Source organism: Clavelina lepadiformis, chromosome 6 (assembly GCF_947623445.1).
Source record: "Clavelina lepadiformis chromosome 6, kaClaLepa1.1, whole genome shotgun sequence".
NCBI classification, from domain to species: Eukaryota; Metazoa; Chordata; class Ascidiacea; order Aplousobranchia; family Clavelinidae; genus Clavelina; species Clavelina lepadiformis.
The window spans coordinates 14,089,617-14,111,708 of record NC_135245.1 but is presented as its reverse complement, the minus strand read 5'-3'; the positions used below and the strand labels follow the sequence as shown (position 1 = coordinate 14,111,708).

The window sequence follows — 22,092 nt, the reverse complement described above, 5'->3', positions numbered from 1 at the left end:
AGTTGGCCCGAACTCACAACATCAAAGCAAGTCAGTGAATAAACGAATCGTGTGAGCTACGTTATTCACCACTAACCTCCGACTTACCAACAGAGATAAACAACTACAAGTGTATATGCCTCAATTATCTGCACGAGCTACCATGTTAGGCTATAGCGAATTAAAGACGATATGCCATATACATATTTTGTGCTTTTCCTGATCCACGACAGCGGCTAATTTGATATAATTTTATTGGCAAACAACATCTGCCAAAGCACAGGCATAGGCTAACTTACCGTAGCAAGACGCCCAAAAGAGCGTCTATGTGCCTCCTTGCCAAGGGCGGCGGAACCTATCGAAAAGGACGGGGGCAGATTTTTCTAAATAGCATATTTGGTGCTGGGCTTAGTTCAAAAAATTATGCATCTGCAAATAATAGTTACGCACTAACTTTTATCGTTACGTATTTACGTATAAATAGCTCTACTGCTAACAAATCAACTCAATCGCAACAGTGTTGTTTAATAACGTACGTCCAAAGAATACGACGCTAACTGACGTTGCGTTGTACGACATTGCCTTTCAAAGATGCAACAGGCTGAGTTACTCCAGGTAATAGAACCCTAGGCCTGAAGGCTTTGACCAAACAGAGTAGATAGGGAATTCCGAATTTCGAATATTTCGAATTGAGTTAGCCTGCAAGGAAACATGCAACCTTTAAAAGCCATATTATTAACTGCGAATATACGGTAGACCAAACTAAACTTTTCATTAGGTTAGCTTCACCTCCAAACTCTTGTTTGAAATAGATTTATCTGTGAGCAATAGGCCATGTAATGTAGCCTACATTTTGAATGGAAGAGTGTGTGTAGTTCTTCGTGATTGCATATAGGCCTATGCTTAAAGTTTGATGCACGTTGTAGTTTGATTGCTCAAACACACTATAAAGGTTCTTGAAGATCTAGCAGTAAATACTAAATAGACCCTTTTCGAGTTACGGCCGCCAGCTTGTTTCGGGTAGCAAGATGTTTTCGGTCGCATATGTACTTAACAATAGAAATTTTCGACCCACTTCGATTCTATTTTCAATTGCAAGCGTTCTGGGCAACAGCTTGTAAAGATTATGCTCATGTTGGTAGCATATGAAATTTTATACACAGTAAAGACACGATATTGGAAAAAGGTTGCCTACTGTAATTTGTATTTTTCAGTGCTTTGAATCCAACGTATTGAATTAGTTCGACATGAAGTCACGTTACGTGGCCAGCTTATCATGTGAATGAGGTGACGTAAAAGTTTTCGTGGTATCTGCGGCGCTTTACACATGTAATTTTGCCTTGCATTTCAAGCAAAAGTTTAAAACAATAGACAAATAGACTATAGACTATAGAGCATAGGAGCTGAATTACAGGCGCCACAAACAACACGCAAACTCTTACGTTTCACGTCACATGCTTTGCTGACCACATAAATACATGTCATATGGAACAAGTCCATAGTGCGTACGATTCAAACCGTGGTACAATATGAACTTGGCAACATTTTTTTAATATTTTTTCTTTATCGTGTAAAGGAATGCATATGCTATTAACTTGAGTAAAATCGTTATAATCCGTTGGTAAAACCGCTTGCAATTTAAAAAAGAATCAAAGTGGGTCGAAACTTTCCTTTATTAAGTATAGGGCAATAAGCGATCGCAAATACTGTATATTGCAACTCAGACAGTAAATCGGAAAAGATCTATTCCAGTCAGTACTTCCGATTCGTTTATTTGAAAACGGACAAATAATATTAGGTTTAGAAGTGCTTAACTAAGTTGCAGCCCTTTGGTATATAAAACTCACGAGCCGCTACTGGACTAGTCATAGTGCCTTATTGAACAAATTTAAATTTAAAAGTGACCATAGCAGTAATGAGAAAATGACCTCAGTGAAACATTATGCCTTGGTACATAAAGCTTCGATCAAAAATAAACCCGATATAGCACAGTGTTTCACAATTGTTTTTGTGGAAGAACCGAGGTTAAATGCTGTTAATTATTATGAAACCTGTTAATTAATGTAAAGCAACTGTTAATTTTTGTTGAGCTGTAATATTTATATATTTGATTGATTAACGAAATAAACCCTCTCTCTGTGTTTTAATTGCTTTACCTTTCCCTTACCTTTTAATTCACGGTTTGATACTTGTCTCATTCACCCTCAGCTTGTTTGAGCAGGACACAGCTGTTTAGTTTCTGAACGGAGTATATTGTATTGTATATATACTTTAAATTTTTATTGGTGTTTCAGTTTTAGTTTTTCTAACTTTCGGTTATGATCGTGTTTTTTTGTTCTTTTATTTATCTTGTCAGACTGTTGGTGCCTAACTAGGCTAACGGTATAGGCGAAATATATTTCTGTTTTAGATCGTGCAAACAGACCCTGGTTTAATTTCACTTTTTACATTAAGCGTATAACAGAAGTATTTTGCGTTAAATAAGCCTGAGCTAGGTTACTATTGGTGTATTTGTACTGGTTAATAAAAATGCTAATCTACAGCTCACCCATAGCTCAGGTTTGGCTTTTGGCATTGTCCTGAAGCGGCACCAGAAAGCGGTAGCTGCCTTAAAGACAACGATGCTTGACTGGAATAATACTCAATGTACTGTCTTCTGTGACAATCCTTTGCTGAAAATAACCATTACCTGCTACTAATCACTTACCTATGTAGACGTATTGCATCCAAGAGGCGTTAGTTAGCTTACCACCATCATACCTAATTTAAACCTTACTCATCAAGCATGTTATTTTAAAATTGTAACGTTATACTTGCCGCCAGCTCCGTCATAAAAAGGCCAGATTTGCGATATCTTTAAAGCAGTAACTGCTTAACCACTACATGTTAATAAAATCTTTTCTCCAGTAAACTGACTGTCAATTATTCTTTCATTTTTTGGATTTGTATCTCACTTAAAAACACCTTTGCTCCTTTAGTTGTTCAATCTTCCGCTGGACGGCTGCAAAAGACCCGTAACCTCATTGGGCGAATGGTGACGTTTTGTTGTTGCGCTTTGCAGCTCGAGGCGTAACGTAACGCTTTCTACACATATATTGTCTTCGTTGTGCCTATTGCACAGAAAAAAGTGTGTTTCAGTTGTCAGTATTTCTCTAGCCGTTGAGCACTGAAATTCCGCAAAAGAAAGTAATAGCAAAAAGGGTTTACATCGGCAAAGAAATACAACTAGAGAAACTGTGAAAGGAAAACAACCGTTATCATTTAAAAAGAACGTAAAATATTAATTTTATTTGACTAGTTGAGAAATATGTTTGGTGGAGAAACTGATTATATACAGCTTAAGCCCTTAAGACAAAGGTTTTCAAATTAGAATATATTTTGGCTCCAATTACTTATATTTATAGGTCAGTAATGTATATAGGTATACAATACGCTTGCAAATTGTTTTTGATTACTCTGTGCGTATAAATACTCCACTTTTGAGGTTTAACTGTAATTTGTTGCTGCGTTTTGCTAAGCTGTGAGAATGATCGAATTTCATTGATTATGTTTAACTATGGGCCTATTGCTTTTAGTTTTGATAGAACGAAAGCATCCCTGTGTAGCCTACTTTTATAAGCGCAGAATGAACAAAAAAGCCTAATCGATAGAAAATAGGCTGCCACTAATTCACCCGAAAAAATCGTGCGTCCAGAACTAGTTTTCACAAACTCTTGTTAACCTAAGTTAAATTTTATAACATAGTAACCTAAGCCTAGCCTAAATCTGTACGTTCTAATGTAATTCTAACACCAATAAAACCTTAAATAGCTAAAATCAACTTTCTGCGTATATCCATTCTCCTAACCTGTCTATTTTTACAACAAGCTGCGTGACCTATAGCCAATACGTACGGTGAAATACTTCGTAGGAAATATCGGTTCATAATATTTAAAGCAACTTTCAATTCAAAACAGGAAAAGGGCTATTATTAATTATTTTTACATATAATTACTGAAAACGTTTTGATTCTTGTCTAAACTCATAGGAACATTCTCCATAAAAACTCTATACTCCATCATCAGCATTTAGAATGGTTCTACACAGAAACAAAAGGCATGCTGCAATTTATGTATAGAAACATGTTACCTGTTCGACTCCTGCCGATTCGGACAGGAAACATATTTCTCTGCAGACGTTTCTTTCGATATTGCGTTAACTGCAACCATTATCAACATCAATGCGAACAAAATCAACTTTTGTGAAAGGTTTTTTGATAAAACAGTCAGAAATTACAAAATTGTTTTTGTGAGTTAGATTCTTGTTCTAATGTTGTCATTTTTATTAATTGGAAGCAACGCCTGGGTAAAATTTTTTTGTTAACTTTAGTTTCTATCGTGAAGGAAGAAAAACTGTGCGCGTAGCTAATCATATTTATATTATCTATTCTATGTTATTTTTAGATTTTTTATAATTTATTCGTTTTACTGAATGTTTGGTTGAATTAAATATTCCAGACTCTAAGTATATTTCTAGCCAGATTTTTTTTATAAAAGGGTAGTACAAACGAAGTAACTTATGCACTCCCATTTTAAGCTTAAAATCCTCAAATCGTATTATATTTATTCTATATGTGTAAGGACATGTGTAAGCCTATATGCGTATGTGTAATCTATATGTGTATCTATTCTATATTCTATATGTTTATTCTATAGGTGTATGTTAAAGGATTATTGTTAAGCCTTACAATGTCGCGAAATTCTTCTGACCTCAGTCCGTCCAACGGATGCCACGAGGGAATTGCAGTTGAATTTCAATACTTGTGCAGCTTAGATGCTGTTTGGGGTATTTTGGTTATTGGAATCGCTGGATTTGGCCTTCTGCTTACCCTTCTCTTCGCAGTGCTGTTTTCTGCAAATATGAAATTATACGTCAGGTACAGTGTAACAATAGTAACAAGTCATTTCACCACAATAGTTTTATTGTTGAAAAGAGGGAAATGAAAAGCACCATGGAGTTATCTATCACATAACGTTTTTAAATGTTTGACATTTTTCATGTCAGTTTTTAAAAATAAAGCTCATCTTTGCGTTATAGTTTAGGTCAGGGCTTCCCAAACTGGGGGTCGCGACCCCGCAAGGGGTCGCGTAACGAACTTCAGGGGTCGCACAGCGTATACCAATTTTACACGAAGTATAAAATACAATCAAAACAAAATATCGTTCCAGCCTAATCAACATTGAAACCGCCTTGAGACCAGCATTAACAGATATTGAGCCACGGCTGGACTTGCTTTGTAGCAGAAAGCAGTCGCACCAATCACACTGAATAAATGTGTGTGCTTTTTTGTTTCCAGTAGCCTACATATGTGTAAAGTAGTAAGTAGGCTTTGAGTTCTGGTTGCTTGAATTCAGTCTTTGCATCTCAATAAATGTCACTAATGACTAATGCATATTTCGCACTGCTAATCAATTTAAACGGGAAGGATCCCGGAAAACTTCAGAAATTTGAAAGGGGTCGCGAGCGAAAAAGTTTGGGAAGCCCTGGTTTAGGTAATATAAAAAAATGTAGGCTACACGTAGGTGTTTAGGAAATGAAAGTGCTTAGGAATGAAAGGTGGTTTTAACATCATACCTTAGAAAATCTTTCATCCATGTAGAATGCAAAGTTTCGGGTTTATGCAAGAAAACATGCGCTTCCATTAACTGTGCATGTAATTCGCTCAGATAAGCAATGTTGTTGCGTATATTTTTATTCTACTGTATATGATAAAGCCTTTTAAACGGCAATTTGGTGAATAACAACGCACAATTCAAATCATACGTTATACGTTTGTGTGTTGACTTTAAATGCAGGATACTACGGAAGTCTAATGTGTTTTTTATCGACATCTTCAATAAGAAACGAACATTTACATTTTCCCACTCACGTCACTATGTATCGGTCATTTGTGAGACTCTAACCGCATATATTGCGATGACTGTTGATGTAATATTCATTTATTTGCATGTGCAGACATCAAAAGAACAGAAATTCGGCAATCCTTTACTTCGTCCTGCTTGGAGTTTTTTTGCTTTTTTCTTTTTCCATTGTGTTTGTAATCCAACCATCTTTGATAATTTGCGTGTTAAGAAGAGTAGGTATCGGCTTGGCGTGGACGGTAACTTTAGCATCACTTTTTGTGTTGGTGACGGCAACTCTGAAGACATCTTATCTGGAAGAAATCAGGTAGGCTTTTGACCATGAGTATATACAATGTGATGCATGGTCTTCATACAGAGGTACAAAACATTTTGCAAAACCTTGCAATATATAACTTCGTTTTATTTTTGCGTGTAAAACAGTCTGCATGTGGGTTTCATCAAGAATTGTTTTAAAACAATAGATTCCCAAGCTTATGCTTCGTCTTCCTTTTCCCAATAGCATAGCCATAGGCAAAGACTATACCTTAACGGTTCACTTAACAGAAGCCAGGCGGAAAATCTCCGTACTATTTACCGTGAAAAGCTTTGTAAGCTTTACGTCAAGTTCTATTGTGATACTTAGTCGTTTTACCCAAATGTACTCAAGTGGAAAGCGAGACCCTTGCATTGAATTAACACAAATTTATTTTTAACACAATTTTCACCAGTGTTTAGTTCTTCGTTTCTTATCTCTACTCTCCACTCTGTTTCGACAACTTTGGTTTAAATTCATAACTAACGAACACGTTATATTTAGACTTTTTGTAATTAGACCAAGAAATACTATAACATTCATCATTCAATTTAGTAGGCCTACAATACTGTAATTGAAAGTTGTTACTTTCAAAGATAATTGACAGCATTATAACAATCACATCAAACAGCGTGTTTATTAAACCGTTTGTATGGATTCTATAGTCAATATAATTAAGCTTATGACACTGTCAAGTTATATACAACTGTAAATCTTTGACACAAAAACTGTAACAAAAAATTATCTTTCTTAGGATGATGAATTTGTGTGCAGTTCATTCATTGAGTTGAAAATAGTTCAAGCACAGATGATATATTTTCCCGGTAACTTTTTAAAGTTACTGTGAAATATACGGGACGACTTAAGTTAATCTATATCAAGTTTCCCAAACCTTGCTTATTTTTTCAGGTGCTGCTGGCTTTCATTTGCAGTTACTTGCTGCATATGTGTTGAAATCATTATAGTGGTTGAATGGAATATTTTGAGACCACCTTATCCAACATCCGATATACATTTTCGGTGCGAAGAAAATGAATACGACTTGCTTCTCGCTCTCATTTTTAACGGAGTTCTTCTGCTCATGTTCTTGATAAGCTCTGTGATATCTGCGTGCAGGAAGGATAATCGCATTTTGGCAAACCATGTAAACCATGAATTCCATTTACAACAGCCGCGCGGCCTGGTAACGTATTAAGAATACTTTTTAATTTATATGTTTAGACTGCGTCCAGCCAAATTGTCAGTTCTCTTGTTACTTCGATATTGGTGATACTTTTGTCTGCTGCGTGGTCCGTTATGCTTGCCTATGGAAACAGAGCTTTTGAAAAAGAGACGGAGTGGTCAGATCCCGCAACTGGAATGTTTATGGTATGCCTCCTTTATGTCTAATTATAATATTTAATGTACTACAGTACAGTTGGTCTTATTCAGTGGAAAACGTTGTTACTGCGTTTTAAAATTTAAATGCTGTTAGCTGAAAGCACCTCCCTGGCTATAGAATACATATATAATGTATATATACATATATACGTATATGGTTACACAGTGTTTGTTATGTTATAAAAGTCCCTGTCCAAACCGGGTGCGCGACATTACATTACCATGTGTGGCCGACACTGCACACAAATTTTCAATCGTTAATTACTCGAAAACTATACCTCGTAAACTGATCGGATTTTTACAGGTTAGTAGTAAAAACATCTGGCTTCCTGTATACGTCATAATTGTAAAACTAAAGAAAATGCATTTTGTGTAAATTAAGTATTTCTACAAATGATACATTTCTAGAAGTTTTTCCTGTTACGCCGCTCCCCCGCTGTGCGGAAAACCAGCTGACCGCGAGAAGAGAATACAAGAGAACAGTTAGTCGAGTTAGTAGTGCGTGAATGAGTAAACGAAAACGATATGCTTCCAATGCGGAGAGAGAGCAAAATTATGAAAATATGACAATATCTCAAAAATTACAAAAATCAAACTTTATAAAACAAACAGGGAAAAATAACTAAACCTTTTTTCGGAAAAGTCACCAAATTTCAAGTTTTTAAAGCAAGCAGTGCAACTGTACGCCACGTTTTGCTGTGATTGTGTGCAGGAGAAACCACACATAGTGTAAATAGGGTTAACGCAGATACGACTTCGATTTCATGAAGGAAAGGAATTACGTGAATGCCTTTAGCCTAATTATGTAGGTTGTTAGCGGGTTGGTGATCCTTCTTGTAATGTTTTCGCCGATTTTACACACGATGAGGAAAATTCGTCAACGAGAAGGAGATTGTATTCCTGACTTCGAAGAAAACCACCCATCAATGGCCAGAATGTCTTATGGCAGCAGCAAAACGCGCTCTAATTATCCTGATCACAGAACCTGTTCATATGGAACAAGTAAGTACAGAAAACCTTTCTCTGCATTGAAGCATGTATTATTGTATTGAGTTGTTTGGATAATATTTTTGTCGCAGAGACATGTATAGGCCTATATAAAAGTAGCCTAATTTTGGGCATCATACTTCTAAAAACGAAACCAACCAGCATCTGATATAATCGGAAGACACAGTCATTTATACGTTCATGTTTTATACTTACCATGTATAGTTAACTCTTTTAAATCAACTTCGAGTAGCCTACGTCGAAATTTCGGATAATTCAAAATAACTTCACCGGTTCCGTTAAAACGCGCATATAAAAGGCATGTAGTTGTAGAGGCTATAAGTTCAACTCTCTTTAACTTGAAGTTTCGGTAAACTCGAAGTAATTCTGTGATTTTCAGTACAACTATAGCTTCAGTTGTTTAAAAATTAGTCAAAAAACATTCACTGTCAACACAATGGTGACCTGTGTTTCGTTAATGGTTTGTCTTAGGCTAAAAACGTTGAACATTAATTTTGCGTTCTATAACTCATTCCTTTATGGCTCTCCACGTTAAAACTTTCTCGTGGACTCCAGTGCATTGCTTAAGATGTATTAAGGACACTAGTTGAAGCTGTCAACAATCTGCACAATTTTGAAACACCACATAAAACGATTTTGAGACACCGTTTACCCGTCTGTTGTACTGCATGTTTTTTAGGTTATAGCAAATAATTGGCCAACAAGGGAATGCGATGAAACAAAGAAAGGAAAACAAAAAAATAATGGCACAAAAGTTTGGGTTTGTGTATGTATGCGCTATAGTCAGCTAGCGTTGGCGCATTGAAATAGTGGTGCAGACTGCTTCTTTAGCTGCCCTGTGCGGAAGCAAACAAAGCCCGATTTCCAGTGCCATATGTTTCACTGTGTTGAAGGCGGGCTAGTGTTCAAAAGCTGGGCCAAACATTTTCGTTTTGGTCGAGAATTTTGCGGTTTTTACGCAAGAGAAAACGCTTCAAAATGCTTCGAAATGAAATGTAGCGGAAAGCTCTAATTATACGACCGTACCATAAAATTACAATAGAACCGCCTGCGTTGATGATCAATAAGTTTGCAATCATATATAGAGTACGCTGCAAAATATGTGCAATTGTTAACTTTTTTGGTATTTTCATGCAAACTTACAAATGATCTTTTTATATTCTACATTTATAGTATATGATCACTTCCTTTTATTTTCTGCGCAATCATAAAACTTTAACATTTTGTTTAGAAAAGTAGAAAAGACGTCCAAAATAATGATTTGTCAACGGACATGATGTGTCATACAAAAACAGAATGACTAATGTTACAAAGCATAAAATTTACATCCACAATTTTAGCGGAAGATTTTGAACGAGTACGAAATTCTAAACAAAACGGGGAAGGCAACGCCATGGCCATGAGCGACTTATCGTTTATTAAACCCACACCGGCTAAAAGAACTGGAGGCAATAGCAACGTTGACAGGTGCCATATAAAATAACTTAGGTCTACTGTCTTACAAATTGAAAATCAGTTATAGGGATCTTTCAAGTGTGTGAGATAATTAGCAGTTACAGCAGCACATTTCTTCTATATGTTTAAATTAATAATTAGTAGTTCTTCGTATGTAACTTAATATGTTATCACTTAGAGTTCGAGCACCTACAAGTGGCCATGTAAATCATACATTGGAACTTGACGAAGAAGACATCTGGAGAAATCAAATGCTTGGCGTTTGAACAACGTCCCGATGAGGAATGTTCATACTGTTTCATTAGAAACTAAACAAGATGTCTATACCTTTGTAGAAATAATTCAGTATTTGCAGATTCAGCAGCCAAGATTTGCAATTGCAGTGAAAGGTCAAATTAACTCGTTATCAGTTGGCGTCTTGATGTTTCAAGTTTACATTTTGCACTTATAAATTATTTTACCGAAAAGTTTGTCAAATAATTAAAGTTCCACATGATGAGCCTGCACAAATTTTTGCTAGTTGGCATTTACTTTTGGATCACTTTATTCTTCCGTTTAGAGTTGCAATTTGTAGTACAGTTTATGCAATTGCACAGCTTTCGTTATCATTTTGATATGTTTAAACTAGTTTTGCGCTTTATTCTGCACTCACGTTTCCGCTTTGGAAATTAAATCCTTGAACGTTTTAAATGTATGAAATTTATGTGACTTAGCCTAATATATCCCATAACAATATTGAAATGAATTATTCATATGCCTAGTTTGCGATTAACGCGAAATGATTAGGGAACCCGACGGAGATCCTGAGCAGTTTCCGCTATAACCTATTTCTGCTGAGATACGCCACGTGTAGCATATTGCATAAGACATCGCAATTACATGTGTACTTTTCAAAGTTTACATTGTAACATAATGCTTGTGCTTTAATACTTCTCAGTACAATAAAGGAATATATATTAATCTAACCATATACGATATCAACCATTGCATTATTCGTCATTGGCGCTGTAGGAGCGAAAATCAGTATACTATTGTGGTTAATAGCATGTGCTAATGCACGGAAAAAAGTGACAGAGCGCGGAAGCCTAAAAAGTAGATGAAACTTTTGATGTCCTAACGTTGAATTCCTCAAAACAACTGAAGCATGGCCACTAAACCCATAAAAACAGAAAACAAATTATAGTTTCATAGATTTCTGGTCTTGAGCAAATTAACGAGCAGATACTCTGTTCAAGCAAAAAATTATTAATTATAGCTTCAATTCTGTACATCAGTGGGTGGGAAACAGAAAACCCATCTCAGGTAGAAGCCTGGTTTCAACATGTAGCTTATGTATATCAAACTTTCAATGACTGTTTTCTTTAAATGTTTAAACGTAAAGCATTGGTCTCCTTTAGTTTAAGTGTTTTCTGTTCTCATGATATACCTACAAAGAAGAATTCGTACATCTTGAGACATCGTGTGTAGTGAACGGAAATAGCTGCACTGAGAACTGAATGTATATCTGACAACAAAACACAGAAGCATAGGCTGGTATTAAATTTGGCCTTGTAACCAGAAAATGGTTGAAAAAGCAATGTGGACGATTTTGAATTTGTTTTTTGTGATATTGGCTACATGTCCACTACAACTAAGGTGTGATTGCCTGAATGGATTTTACATCACTGACGACGGTCGATATGAACGACACAAAACTTCCTATCGGGATGGCGTTTTTATGATACAGGATGTGAAAAATGTCGACCACCTGATTAATTGGTTGTATCTAGTACTGACAGAAGTAAGGTTTTCAGCACATACCGCTCTTTAATGGGCAATGGGCATCTCATACCTTGACCAAAACACCAAAGAATAATATCACAAATAAACTTAACCTTCAGAATGCCATCCTATAAGTAGTTTTTTATTTTGTCAAAGAATATGTTTGCCAGATAATATGACAACCCAACGATCACCTTGAAAAAAGAAAACTGAAACTTTTGCTGAACACGCAATAATACGACCCATATTATGGGTTTGAAACCCAGTGCCGCTACCATTCTAATGCTCTTGGGCAAGGCACTACGGACGCATGCTCCTGTTCAGTAGACCAGATAAAACGTTCTAAATTCGGATAATACGATATAGAAAATCAAAGAAAAAGAAGCGTGACAAGTGGAACTTGAACAAAAGCTAACTCGGTAACCGGGACTTTGGCGATGAGGAATCATCGCTGGGTTTAAGTCGTGCAAAACCTTTCCTCAGCCATAAAGAATACGATAACATACCAAACGGTAGGTGTACCATACTGCAAGGTATTGCCAACGTTATCCTTCAGGTTACAATAGAGGGGAAGAGAAGGCAGACAAAATAAAATGAGAACGGACAACATATACAGCAATTGGCAGGACTGTCATTTGTGAAGTCACAAAAACTCGCACATGATAGCTTAAAATTGAATAGATTTGTACACGAGTCAATATCAAAGACTGACCGGATGTTTCCAATTGGGACAAAGGGACCAAGACAAGCATAGCAAAAAGCCTAAAATGTTTCGATTAGTCTTCAAATACTATCGGTGACTAATTGTTACAAAACAAAACTGTTTGCCTAAATAACATTATTACTATAAGAAATAACAACATATACAGTAAGCATGTATAATTTACCTTTTAAATATCAAAAATCCGACTTCCTAGTTGCCCGTTTTTTATTATATGAAATTAAGATAATTTTTAATTGAACGTTTTGATTGGAAATTGCTATAGGTTATACTTTTTAGGTTAAACCAGGTAATTAAGGAAATGCATTCACTATTTAAGGGTGGAAAATGCTACTTTTCCAAGAGTTTGCCCTAGTGTAGTGCCAAATTTGTTCAGGGAATCGTAACGTAGAAATTTCGCATGATTCAACGTAAGTTTTCCCACTCAAAAAACCTTGAAGATTGCCGTAGAGTTCAGAAAAAATTACAAGGTAAGAAACTTAACTTAAAAATAAAAAACAAAATTTACAAATTAAATGGGAAAACAAATTTTTGATCAGAAAACTTACACTGATTCATGCGACATCATTATGTCACACAGCCTGGAACATATTTGGCATGACACCGGAAGTTAATGTTTTGACGTCTTAACGCGATGACCCTTTTAGTTGGTTACGCACTTGTACTGTATAGTCCTATACTGGAACTAAGCTCATCTTAGAAACTCAGAATATGCCCACTTCAGCACTAGTCGAGATATGTGGCGTTCACCACCACGTATCTGTTATCTGTCATATTTACGATTTTTATGTTCTTGTGTAGTAATTATGTCAAAAATAACTAAGAGAGAAATCCAGTAATCTTTGATTTAGATGACGAAATTTGTGATGTTCTTCGATGTTGCATCGGTTAAATCGCACCACATTCAGAAACAGTAAGATTACGCCAAGGGCGTGCCCAGGGGAGGGGCTGCTGGGACCAATTAAGGCCTACTCCAAAATCAGAATGATGCCAAAGATAGTGGATTTTTTGAATCGCTATCAGATATACCGGCACCCTCTAGCCAACTCTAGATCATGATTTTAGGAGGGATGGCAGGCTGGGGTCTTGAAGCTTGGTATTTTTTGTTTCGGTGACTCGGTGTATCAAAGGTCTGAGCAACTGCCAAATTGTTAAACTCTGATGCCACTCATGTCAATTAACACCTGAATCAAGCTAGGCAACAGTGTCTGGGAGACTGACACCGATGTGAACTGGCCTATATTCTAAACATAAAGTATGCGGAAATGCTTAGTGTTTATAGCGCTTTTTATGTGCAGCACGTGCACCACAATCTATTATATATGTACAGTATACAGCATGCATTATACAGAATATTTAATATGATTGTGCTTACCAACGATTTGTTTCCATTTAGTCGTGATGCCTTTTAGTATAAAGCACAGCGCATAAGAAACTAATTCATTTTTGTTGCCACAAAAACGATTTTCTACCAAACCCATGTACAGAGAAAGGCGGACATGGTATTCGCACTATGGCAAAAGTTGGACTTCAACCAATAACAAGCCACAATATATTTTTTTCCAGCGGGAATCTTTTAATTTTTGTTGCATGTAGTACATAATATTGTGCTGGAGCCATCGATAAAGGAACAACCTTCTTTTGCACAACGTTAAATTCGATGGAAATGGAAAATGCGTACGGCGTAGAAATTGATTCCTATTAATACAAAAGTTTATTCTCTTGTGCACATTTAGCCGAATAGATAACATTACTATTATAATACAATACTGCATTATTCATTAATAGTATATAACCTCTTACGCCAGTTGCACATTTAGTCTGCAAACAGTTTTTTACGGTTTCGTTGCTCTATTTTATATTTTTGCTTTGGTAAGGCAATCGCAACGAATTGAGCTGATTATATATTTTTTTAAAACTTCTCCAAAACGGTGCCTATACCTTATTGCGGTTGGTTTCTGGTTGTGTAATCTGTAATGTACAAAAATAATAATCACCAATTTTTAATCTTAATCTCGCTCATGCGAGATCAAGACACATACGCTCATCGAGATCACAACACATCAAGATCTACTGTACTTTTCCGAGGTACGTTGGTTAAGCAAGGGCTGCATGTTGCAATGATTTTAGAAACTGCGGAAAGAAGTCGTACATTTTTTGAAAGAGAACCAATAACTGAAATGTAAAAGGAAAGTTGGTTATGTGATCTAGCTTTATTGGTTTACATAACTACGCACCTGAATGAACTCAATACAAGACTGCAGCGAAAAAGTGGTATATGCGAATGAAATACAAGGTCAAATAAAAGGCCTTATGAACAAATTAAAACTTAAGAAAGCTCACATACAGACAGAAAATCTTTGCCACATTCCAACTATGAAACGGTGTGGAATGCATTCTGAAAAGAAGGCTGAATTTGCAGCCCAACTTGAAAAATTATTGTGTGAATTTTTGGCTTGTTTCGAGGACTTCAAATCTCGTGAACATTTGTTTGAAATATTCTCTTCGCCATTCAACACGAATGTTGACAAAGCACCTGTTCATATTCAAATGGAAATGATTGATCTCCAAAAAAGAATTGATTTGAAAGCAAAGTATGGGGAAATGGATGTTGGCGATTTGTACCGAAAATATCTTGACCAAGATGACTTTCTACATTTGAGAAAATTTATGAACTTCAATTAAAATAAATTTGGAAAGAGTAGTTGAGAAAAGAAGGCAGCTGCAAATCTGTCACTGAATTCGATTAATATCTATGTGATAATAAGTATGAATAGCAGTTTTCTTCGGAAATTTGTAATCTTTAAATAAATAATTTTATTATTTAATGTTTTAATTTATTATTTCCATAAGGAGATAAACCCTAATTGTGCCTTAAAGCCAAAATAAAAATTACTTTTTATTCCAGCTACTAGTGAAAAGCCTATGTTAAATAAAGGTGCGGCCCGGTGGTTTTACCCGGTTATTTCATCTGGCCCTCCTGTAATAAAGGTTGCACACAGCTGGTTTAAAGGTTTTTTAAGTTGGAAACGCATTTAAATAGTCGGGTCAATATATGAAATTTTTGGCTTGAACCCCAAAAAAATTCCTACAAAAGTTTTTTTAACGGTTTTTTGTAGTATTTATCATCAAGAATAACATATTAAAAATCTAGGAGAAAGAGAAATATTTTTGACATTTTTTATTAAAAAATTTTTTTTTAAATTTAATTTAAAAAATTAAAAAAAATTTTTTGACATTTTTTATCAAAACAGTCACCTGAAATCAATTGTTGTAATGCTTGGTTGTTTCCATACATTCATGAACGTACTTGGAGCAATAGGCACACTTATGGCAGGAATGGGGCTGAAGAGGATTCTTGAAGAAATCTATGGAGAAAACGCTCTTGTCCATATGATGACTGGGAAATCCGTCCAACGGGCATTCCGTGGTCATCTTCTCGTCACTAAGTGTCTGAAGTATTAGATGATCATCCGAACTTGGGGTCACTTGTAGATAAGGCTGAAGACATCTATGAATCGTCAGTAAATGGCGAGTCAAATTTGGATAGTGCTGTAGCATCTCATATTCTTGTCAGTTTGAGGGAGGCGTTGAGCAATAAGAAAACTGAGTTGCGTGGAAGATCTAAGACCAGTCAACTGTGGTTGTGCTATCAGTGTATGGTTCGGGTAGCGCGAGTACTAATCGAAGCGGACAGGACAGGCAATTGGCAGATGAACCTTCGTGCAGTTTCTAACTGTTTACCAATATTCGCGGCTGCAGGGCACTTCAATTACCTGAAATCTGTTCACTATTACATCCAAGAAATGAACCAACTCCCGAACCGACACCCAGAATTATCTCAAAGGTTTCAACAAGGATACCATGTTATCCGTCGTTCGAATCAGTTTTGGGCAGGTCTCAGCGCAGACTTAGTTATTGAACAGAGCATGATGAGATCGCTGAAGGCGTCGGGAGGTTTAACGCGTGGAACCGGCATGACAGAAGAACAACGATCCTTGTGGACAATGTCGACTCCAATCACGTCTGAGTACAACTATGCCATGCAGGAATTCAATACACTCTCCTACACAACAAGCGAACAACACATTGAAGTAACACAGACTAGGGTTCAGAGAGACAGTTCTGATCTTGCAAAGCTGAAGACATCACTGGCTGGTTATGTACCTTTTTCTCAGGATCAAACCCTGAGGAATATTGTGAATGGTGTTGTAGCCGAGGATGACGTTAATGTACATGAATTCGAATCAGTCGGAAGGAACATTATGGACAAAATGATTGGACAGTCTGTTTTCTCAATATCTTTTAAGAGGAAGGATAAAGCCAAGACATTTGGAAATGTCTCATTAGTGAATTAGTGAACCTGAAAGAACGATTGACCCAGGTTTGCTTTTTCAACGTTTCCTAGTTGTTTCACAACTAGGGTTCTTATCTCTCGAATATATCTTGAAGTATGAACTGAGTCCGTTCCCTCCAGCACTTTTTGAAGCAAGGAAAGTGCTCCGGAAGCCTGATAAGCCTCAACTTGCGAATGCTATCACAGACTATGGAACCAAGGCAGTTAGGGAAATTCGTGAATCCATAGGAGACACTCCACCAAAAACTCAACACTACGTCATAGATGGAGGTTCACTACTACAGCGGCTACCATGGAAGAGGGGAGAAACCTACGGCTCCATTGCACAATCATATGCTGAATTCACAACTCGGCGTTATCAAAGGGCAACGGTTGTTTTTGACGGGTACCTAGGAGGACCGGCAATCAAGGACAACACACACCAGAGGCGTGGGAAGAATGTGCATGCAGTCATAAGGTTTACGGAAGAGACAGTGTTTGATGGAAAGAAGGATGAGTTTCTCTCAAGGGACGTGAACAAACAAAAAATGATCGACCTGATCAGTGAAACACTTCGGGGTAAAGGCTGCAAAGTGATCAATGCCCCAGGGGATGCTGATGTTCCGATTGTGAAGGCTGCTGTTCTTAGTGCAGTGTCACACTCGACAACGTTGATTGGAGAAGACACAGATCTGTTGGTCCTGCTTCTTCATTATGCGCAACAAGCAAACAAAGATCTATATTTCCGTTCCGAGAAGGCAAATGCTGACAAAGTGTATCATATAAATGAACTGAAAATGGTGATGGGTGAAGAATTATGTTCCCAGTTACTTTTTCTACATGCCTACACAGGATGTGACACAACATCAAGAATCTTTGGTGTGGGTAAGAAATCTGTCTTTCACAAGCTGGTGAAGGGTGATGCTACTCTGAAAGACTGTGCCAATTACTTCCTTCTTCCAAAGCAGACAGCAGCATCCTTTGTGAACAAAGGTTGTCAAGCGATGGCTGTGATTTTTGGGGGCACGCGGACTGACTCCATTTACTGACGATTCATAGATGTCTTCAGCCTTATCTACAAGTGACCCCAAGTTCGGATGATCATCTAATACTTCAGACACTTAGTGACGAGAAGATGACCACGGAATGCCCGTTGGACGGATTTCCCAGTCATCATATGGACAAGAGCGTTTTCTCCATAGATTTCTTCAAGAATCCTCTTCAGCCCCGTTCCTGCCATAAGTGTGCCTATTGCTCCAAGTACGTTCATGAATGTATGGAAACAACCAGGCATTACAACAATTGATTTCAGGTGACTGTTTTGATAAAAAATGTCAAAAAATTTTTTTTAATTTTTTTAATTAAAATTTTTAAAAAATTTTTTAATAAAAAATGTCAAAAATATTTCTCTTTCTCCTAGATTTTTAATATGTTATTCTTGATGATAAATACTACAAAAAACCGTTGAAAAACCTTTTGTAGGAATTTTTTTGGGGTCAAACCATATATTCACCCGACTATAAAAGCCTAGCAGTCAGATAACAAACAGGCAGATTATCTCAGGGGTCAGAGAGCTTATACAAATATATGTTAGGACTTTAATAGCACGAAACTGCTAACAAAGAGTCTCTAACAAATCAATAAATTTTTCTTCGTAATGTAACTTCACACTTCGTATGTTTAACTTCATCAGTAGATTTAACTTCATCAACAGCTAACGGGTTAATGAAACGTCGACAGACAATAAAGTTCTGAATTCACCAATAGTGCCTTATATTTGATAATTATTATGGCTCGTGCGTTTGTTGTTTCATCTTCCTTGCGTGTGCAGTGCGCGAGCGTGGTTGTGATGTTCGTTATACTGCAACGACCAAGGTTGCAAGTTACTACTGATCATTTTACACCAGGCAAATTGTGCTTTTCGGTAATATTGTATTTTGTCTATTTTAGGCTAACGCCAGTAGAAATGTTTGTTTGCCATTCATGCTTGCAAAATCATAGAAATTTGAGCCCATTTTCAAGTTTAAATGATTACGCTGGGCAGTCCATATATGCGGACAGTCAATACAAAAGATTCCAATATTTGCATAACATTTCATATTGATAGTTGCCTACAACGATTTAAGAGTTATACTGCTATTAAACGACACTGGTCCCGGGTGCATCATAGACGTTTACAAAACATAAACCGATCCACAGCAACGCAAGTTAGATCAGCTACTTTCGCGACAACGACCGTGGATTGCTCAAACACCAGAAGTGTTTGAAACAGAAGTGGAAACCAACCACACACCTGCAAACAGTTCAACAAGTGGTAAGGTTTACATTCCTGGTTGACATCATCGCAATTTTGTCATATTAAATTTCATAAAAATAAGGTTATACCAAATCTTATGACCGTTATAGCGCTTGTTTTTAAAAACATTTACTTCTGAAGAAGAAAACTTGATTTCTGGATTTCATGTGGATGCTCAATGCAAAACGTATGAAGTCGACAAGCAACCTCTTTTCATGGAAATTAGACATAATTTGACGCAGGCAATGAACTGTTATTAAACATTACTCTGTTTAGGTATATAACAGTGGTTTTCAACCTTTTGCTTAAGTGACCCGTTTTCGTTGCACAAAAAAGCCTGTGGGCGATTAATTTTATTGTAGGGGAGACCGGGGTTAGTTGGAAAGCGGGGTTAGTTGAAAAATCGCAGTTTTAGTACTCCCCGAACATCTTTGTAAATCGTTACTGCCCCTTAGTGATTGATAACGATGTTATCTATTCGCCATGTTAATTTTATTGATCTCAAAGCAGAAGCATAAGAGTGGTACACGTTTTTCTGTTTTTTACACTTTGAACTAAAATTCGAGCTTGTTGGTAAATATAGTGTAACATAGTGCTCTAGAGAGACAATTGAAAGTTCATTAGTCTATATTGACCGTAGGTACCATGGTACCAGAAAAGGCAGAGGCAATTAAATTACCTGGTTTAGTGGCTACATAAAAAGTAAGTTTTCTCTCCCATGTGAATACGGGGTTAGTTGGAAAAATTTGAATGGGGTTAGTTGGAATATGTAAAATCATATGAGTAAAAATTTCTTTTATTAATGCTTGATGGAATTGATATTTTTTACTTATACAGCCTCGTACAGTTAAGTTGGAACTTGTTATTTGATACAAATCGATAAATAGCTACACTTTATAATTGAAAGTATGCGCAAGTATAAACGCAAAACTCAACGTGGATCTACGCGGATCAACGAAACGCTGTCAGCAGAAATTTGTCTTCCTTGTTGACTTGTCGGGCTACAATCCACAATAGATTGATTCACATTCAAAGAACAGACACTTTTGAATACTGTGTATAACAAATTGATATATTTACCAACTAACCCCGTGTGGTTTTCCAACAAACCCCGGCTTCGGGGTTAGTTGAAAAATGTGACTGATGTCTGAAAAAATAAAGTTTGTGCGTAAACCTGTAACAATTTCTGGTCAGTCTTTTGTAATAAGTTGTAGATCAGCGTAGTCATTATGCCAGACTAGATAAAGGTTTCGAAGATCATTCTGAATTTTGGTGGTTTAAATTTTCCTAAAATTTTTTCCAACTAACCCCGGTCTCCCCTACAAGGGGAAAACTACAAAATAGCTTTGAAAAACAGGAAAATTGCAAAACACATTATTTCAACCACGCATTGGTGAGAGCCTTGCTGCTGAACATTATTGACCAGTGCATAAAATATTAGAGGTTGAAGAAACTGCACAACACATAGCATCTTCCACATTAAGACGATTTCGAGCTTTTGTTTTCATCTGCAACAAAGTGGAAAACTCTGATACACATAAGTACGTACTAATGAAATGCAAAAGCACTTTGACGCATTCTTTACCGATACGTGGGCCACAAACACACATCTTTGCCCAAAACTCACAGATCGATAAAATCTCAAACATGCCTTTACAAGCAGAGTCGTTTCTCAAGTCAATGAGTTCATCCTGTAAGTGATCAATAACTTTTTCTACCGGTATTGTAAATGGCCTTCTCACTAGCTCCAAATCAACATTAGTAATTTTGAAAAAATATATCAAAACTTCTTTCCTGAGATTGATAAGTTGCGCCAGTATTTCAGACGACAGATTAATGTCCAAGTTACCATCAATCACAGATGAAAGGGCCTCAAACATGGCAAAATTTCCTTTCTCAGCTTTTCGTTTCCAGTATTCAAGTTTTTGCAGAAACGCAAGTACAGTTGTAACCTTTCTCTGGACCTTGAGATTTAAGCGGTTCAACTGATCAAAAATATCAACTAGACAAGCCAGTTTAGATATGAAAGTACTATCCTTAAAGCAGGATTCCAATTCCTACTTTCCCAGCCTATTCAGAAATTCTTTTAATTCTTCTCGTAGTTCAAAAACTGTTGCTAAAACATTACCCTTGGATAACCAACGCAGCCGAGTGTAGTAAACCAAATTCAATTGTTCAGCATACAACTCAGAACCTAACTTTCTGAATAGGCATGTGCTTAAAGCCCCGTTCTTTACAAAATTAATTACTATCGTCTTGATAACTGTGTTAAGAACATCTTGAAGAGATTCTGAAACAGTTTTCGATGCAAGAGCTTGCCTATGTATCATGCAATGCATTGAGACGGCATCAGGTGAACAACTACGAACTAATCTTTGTAAACCACTTCTAGCTCCTAATATGGCAGGAGCACCGTCAGCGTATATACCACAAACATTTTCCCACTCGAGTCTCTCTTGATCAAAAAATACTGCCTTTATATCTTCTTCTGTAAAATATCTGCAAAACACCAAGAGCTGGGAGCAAGAGGCAATGGCGGTAGTTTTATCGAGTTGAATTGAGAAAAGTCTGAATGGTAAATTCGAACCAATAGCTGAATATTTTAACTCTCCGGGCAATGACATGAACGACTTACGCATAATCGTATTACGAAAATTAATTTCTAATAACCGCCTTGATCGCAGAATTGAGGAAGAGCGCACCATTCACTTCTTTAACCTTTGTCCTACTGCAAGGGTACAATTGTGCCCTTTCCAATTTTAAATTAAGACAGTATTTTTTCTAGAAACCTGAGAGACCTGAAATTTCCTGACATCTCTACATTTTTGTGTTAGATTAGGCAGACTAAATTTCGACAAAAAATCTTAACACGTTACCGAGATAGAGGATCGAGTTGTTTTTACACCCTTAAGAGGCGGCATGGGTCCAATTGTACCCTTACACATTTTGTATCGAAATGAC

The 22,092-nt window shown here is 36.7% G+C and overlaps 2 protein-coding genes across 2 annotated transcripts; one reads left to right on the top strand and one right to left on the bottom strand.

Moving 5' to 3' along the window:
* Positions 1 to 4,677: 4,677 nt before the first annotated feature.
* On the top strand, positions 4,678 to 10,982 carry LOC143462051 (G-protein coupled receptor family C group 5 member B-like). Its single transcript, XM_076960061.1, has 7 exons — positions 4,678 to 4,894; positions 5,974 to 6,186; positions 7,084 to 7,318; positions 7,396 to 7,542; positions 8,364 to 8,556; positions 9,903 to 10,029; positions 10,196 to 10,982. Exons 1-7 carry the CDS (start codon positions 4,707 to 4,709, stop codon positions 10,281 to 10,283), a joined length of 1,191 nt encoding a protein of 396 aa, XP_076816176.1. The 5' UTR covers positions 4,678 to 4,706; the 3' UTR covers positions 10,284 to 10,982.
* Positions 10,983 to 20,546: 9,564 nt separating this feature from the next.
* LOC143463367 (zinc finger BED domain-containing protein 5-like) lies at positions 20,547 to 21,770 on the bottom strand. The gene is made up of 3 exons (XM_076961835.1): positions 21,381 to 21,770; positions 20,700 to 21,116; positions 20,547 to 20,639 (listed from the first exon to the last, which is right to left on the bottom strand). The coding sequence occupies exons 1-3, from the start codon at positions 21,768 to 21,770 to the stop codon at positions 20,547 to 20,549; spliced, it is 900 nt and encodes a 299-aa protein (XP_076817950.1).
* Between the last annotated feature and the right edge of the window lie 322 nt (positions 21,771 to 22,092).

Bases quoted from the DNA above. Each gene is read 5' to 3' on its own strand.
- LOC143462051 (XM_076960061.1), top strand. From the start codon at position 4,707: ATGTCGCGAAATTCTTCTGACCTCAGTCCGTCCAACGGATGCCACGAG. The intron at 7,319-7,395 runs GTAAACCATGAA...TTATATGTTTAG, and splicing joins ATCGCATTTTGGCAAACCAT to ACTGCGTCCAGCCAAATTGT. The intron at 8,557-9,902 runs GTAAGTACAGAA...CCACAATTTTAG, and splicing joins AACCTGTTCATATGGAACAA to CGGAAGATTTTGAACGAGTA.
- LOC143463367 (XM_076961835.1), bottom strand. From the start codon at position 21,770: ATGCGTAAGTCGTTCATGTCATTGCCCGGAGAGTTAAAATATTCAGCT. The intron at 21,117-21,380 runs GTAATTAATTTT...ATTTTTGATCAG, and splicing joins ACACAGTTATCAAGACGATA to TTGAACCGCTTAAATCTCAA. The intron at 20,640-20,699 runs GTGCTTTTGCAT...ACTTTGTTGCAG, and splicing joins TCGGTAAAGAATGCGTCAAA to ATGAAAACAAAAGCTCGAAA.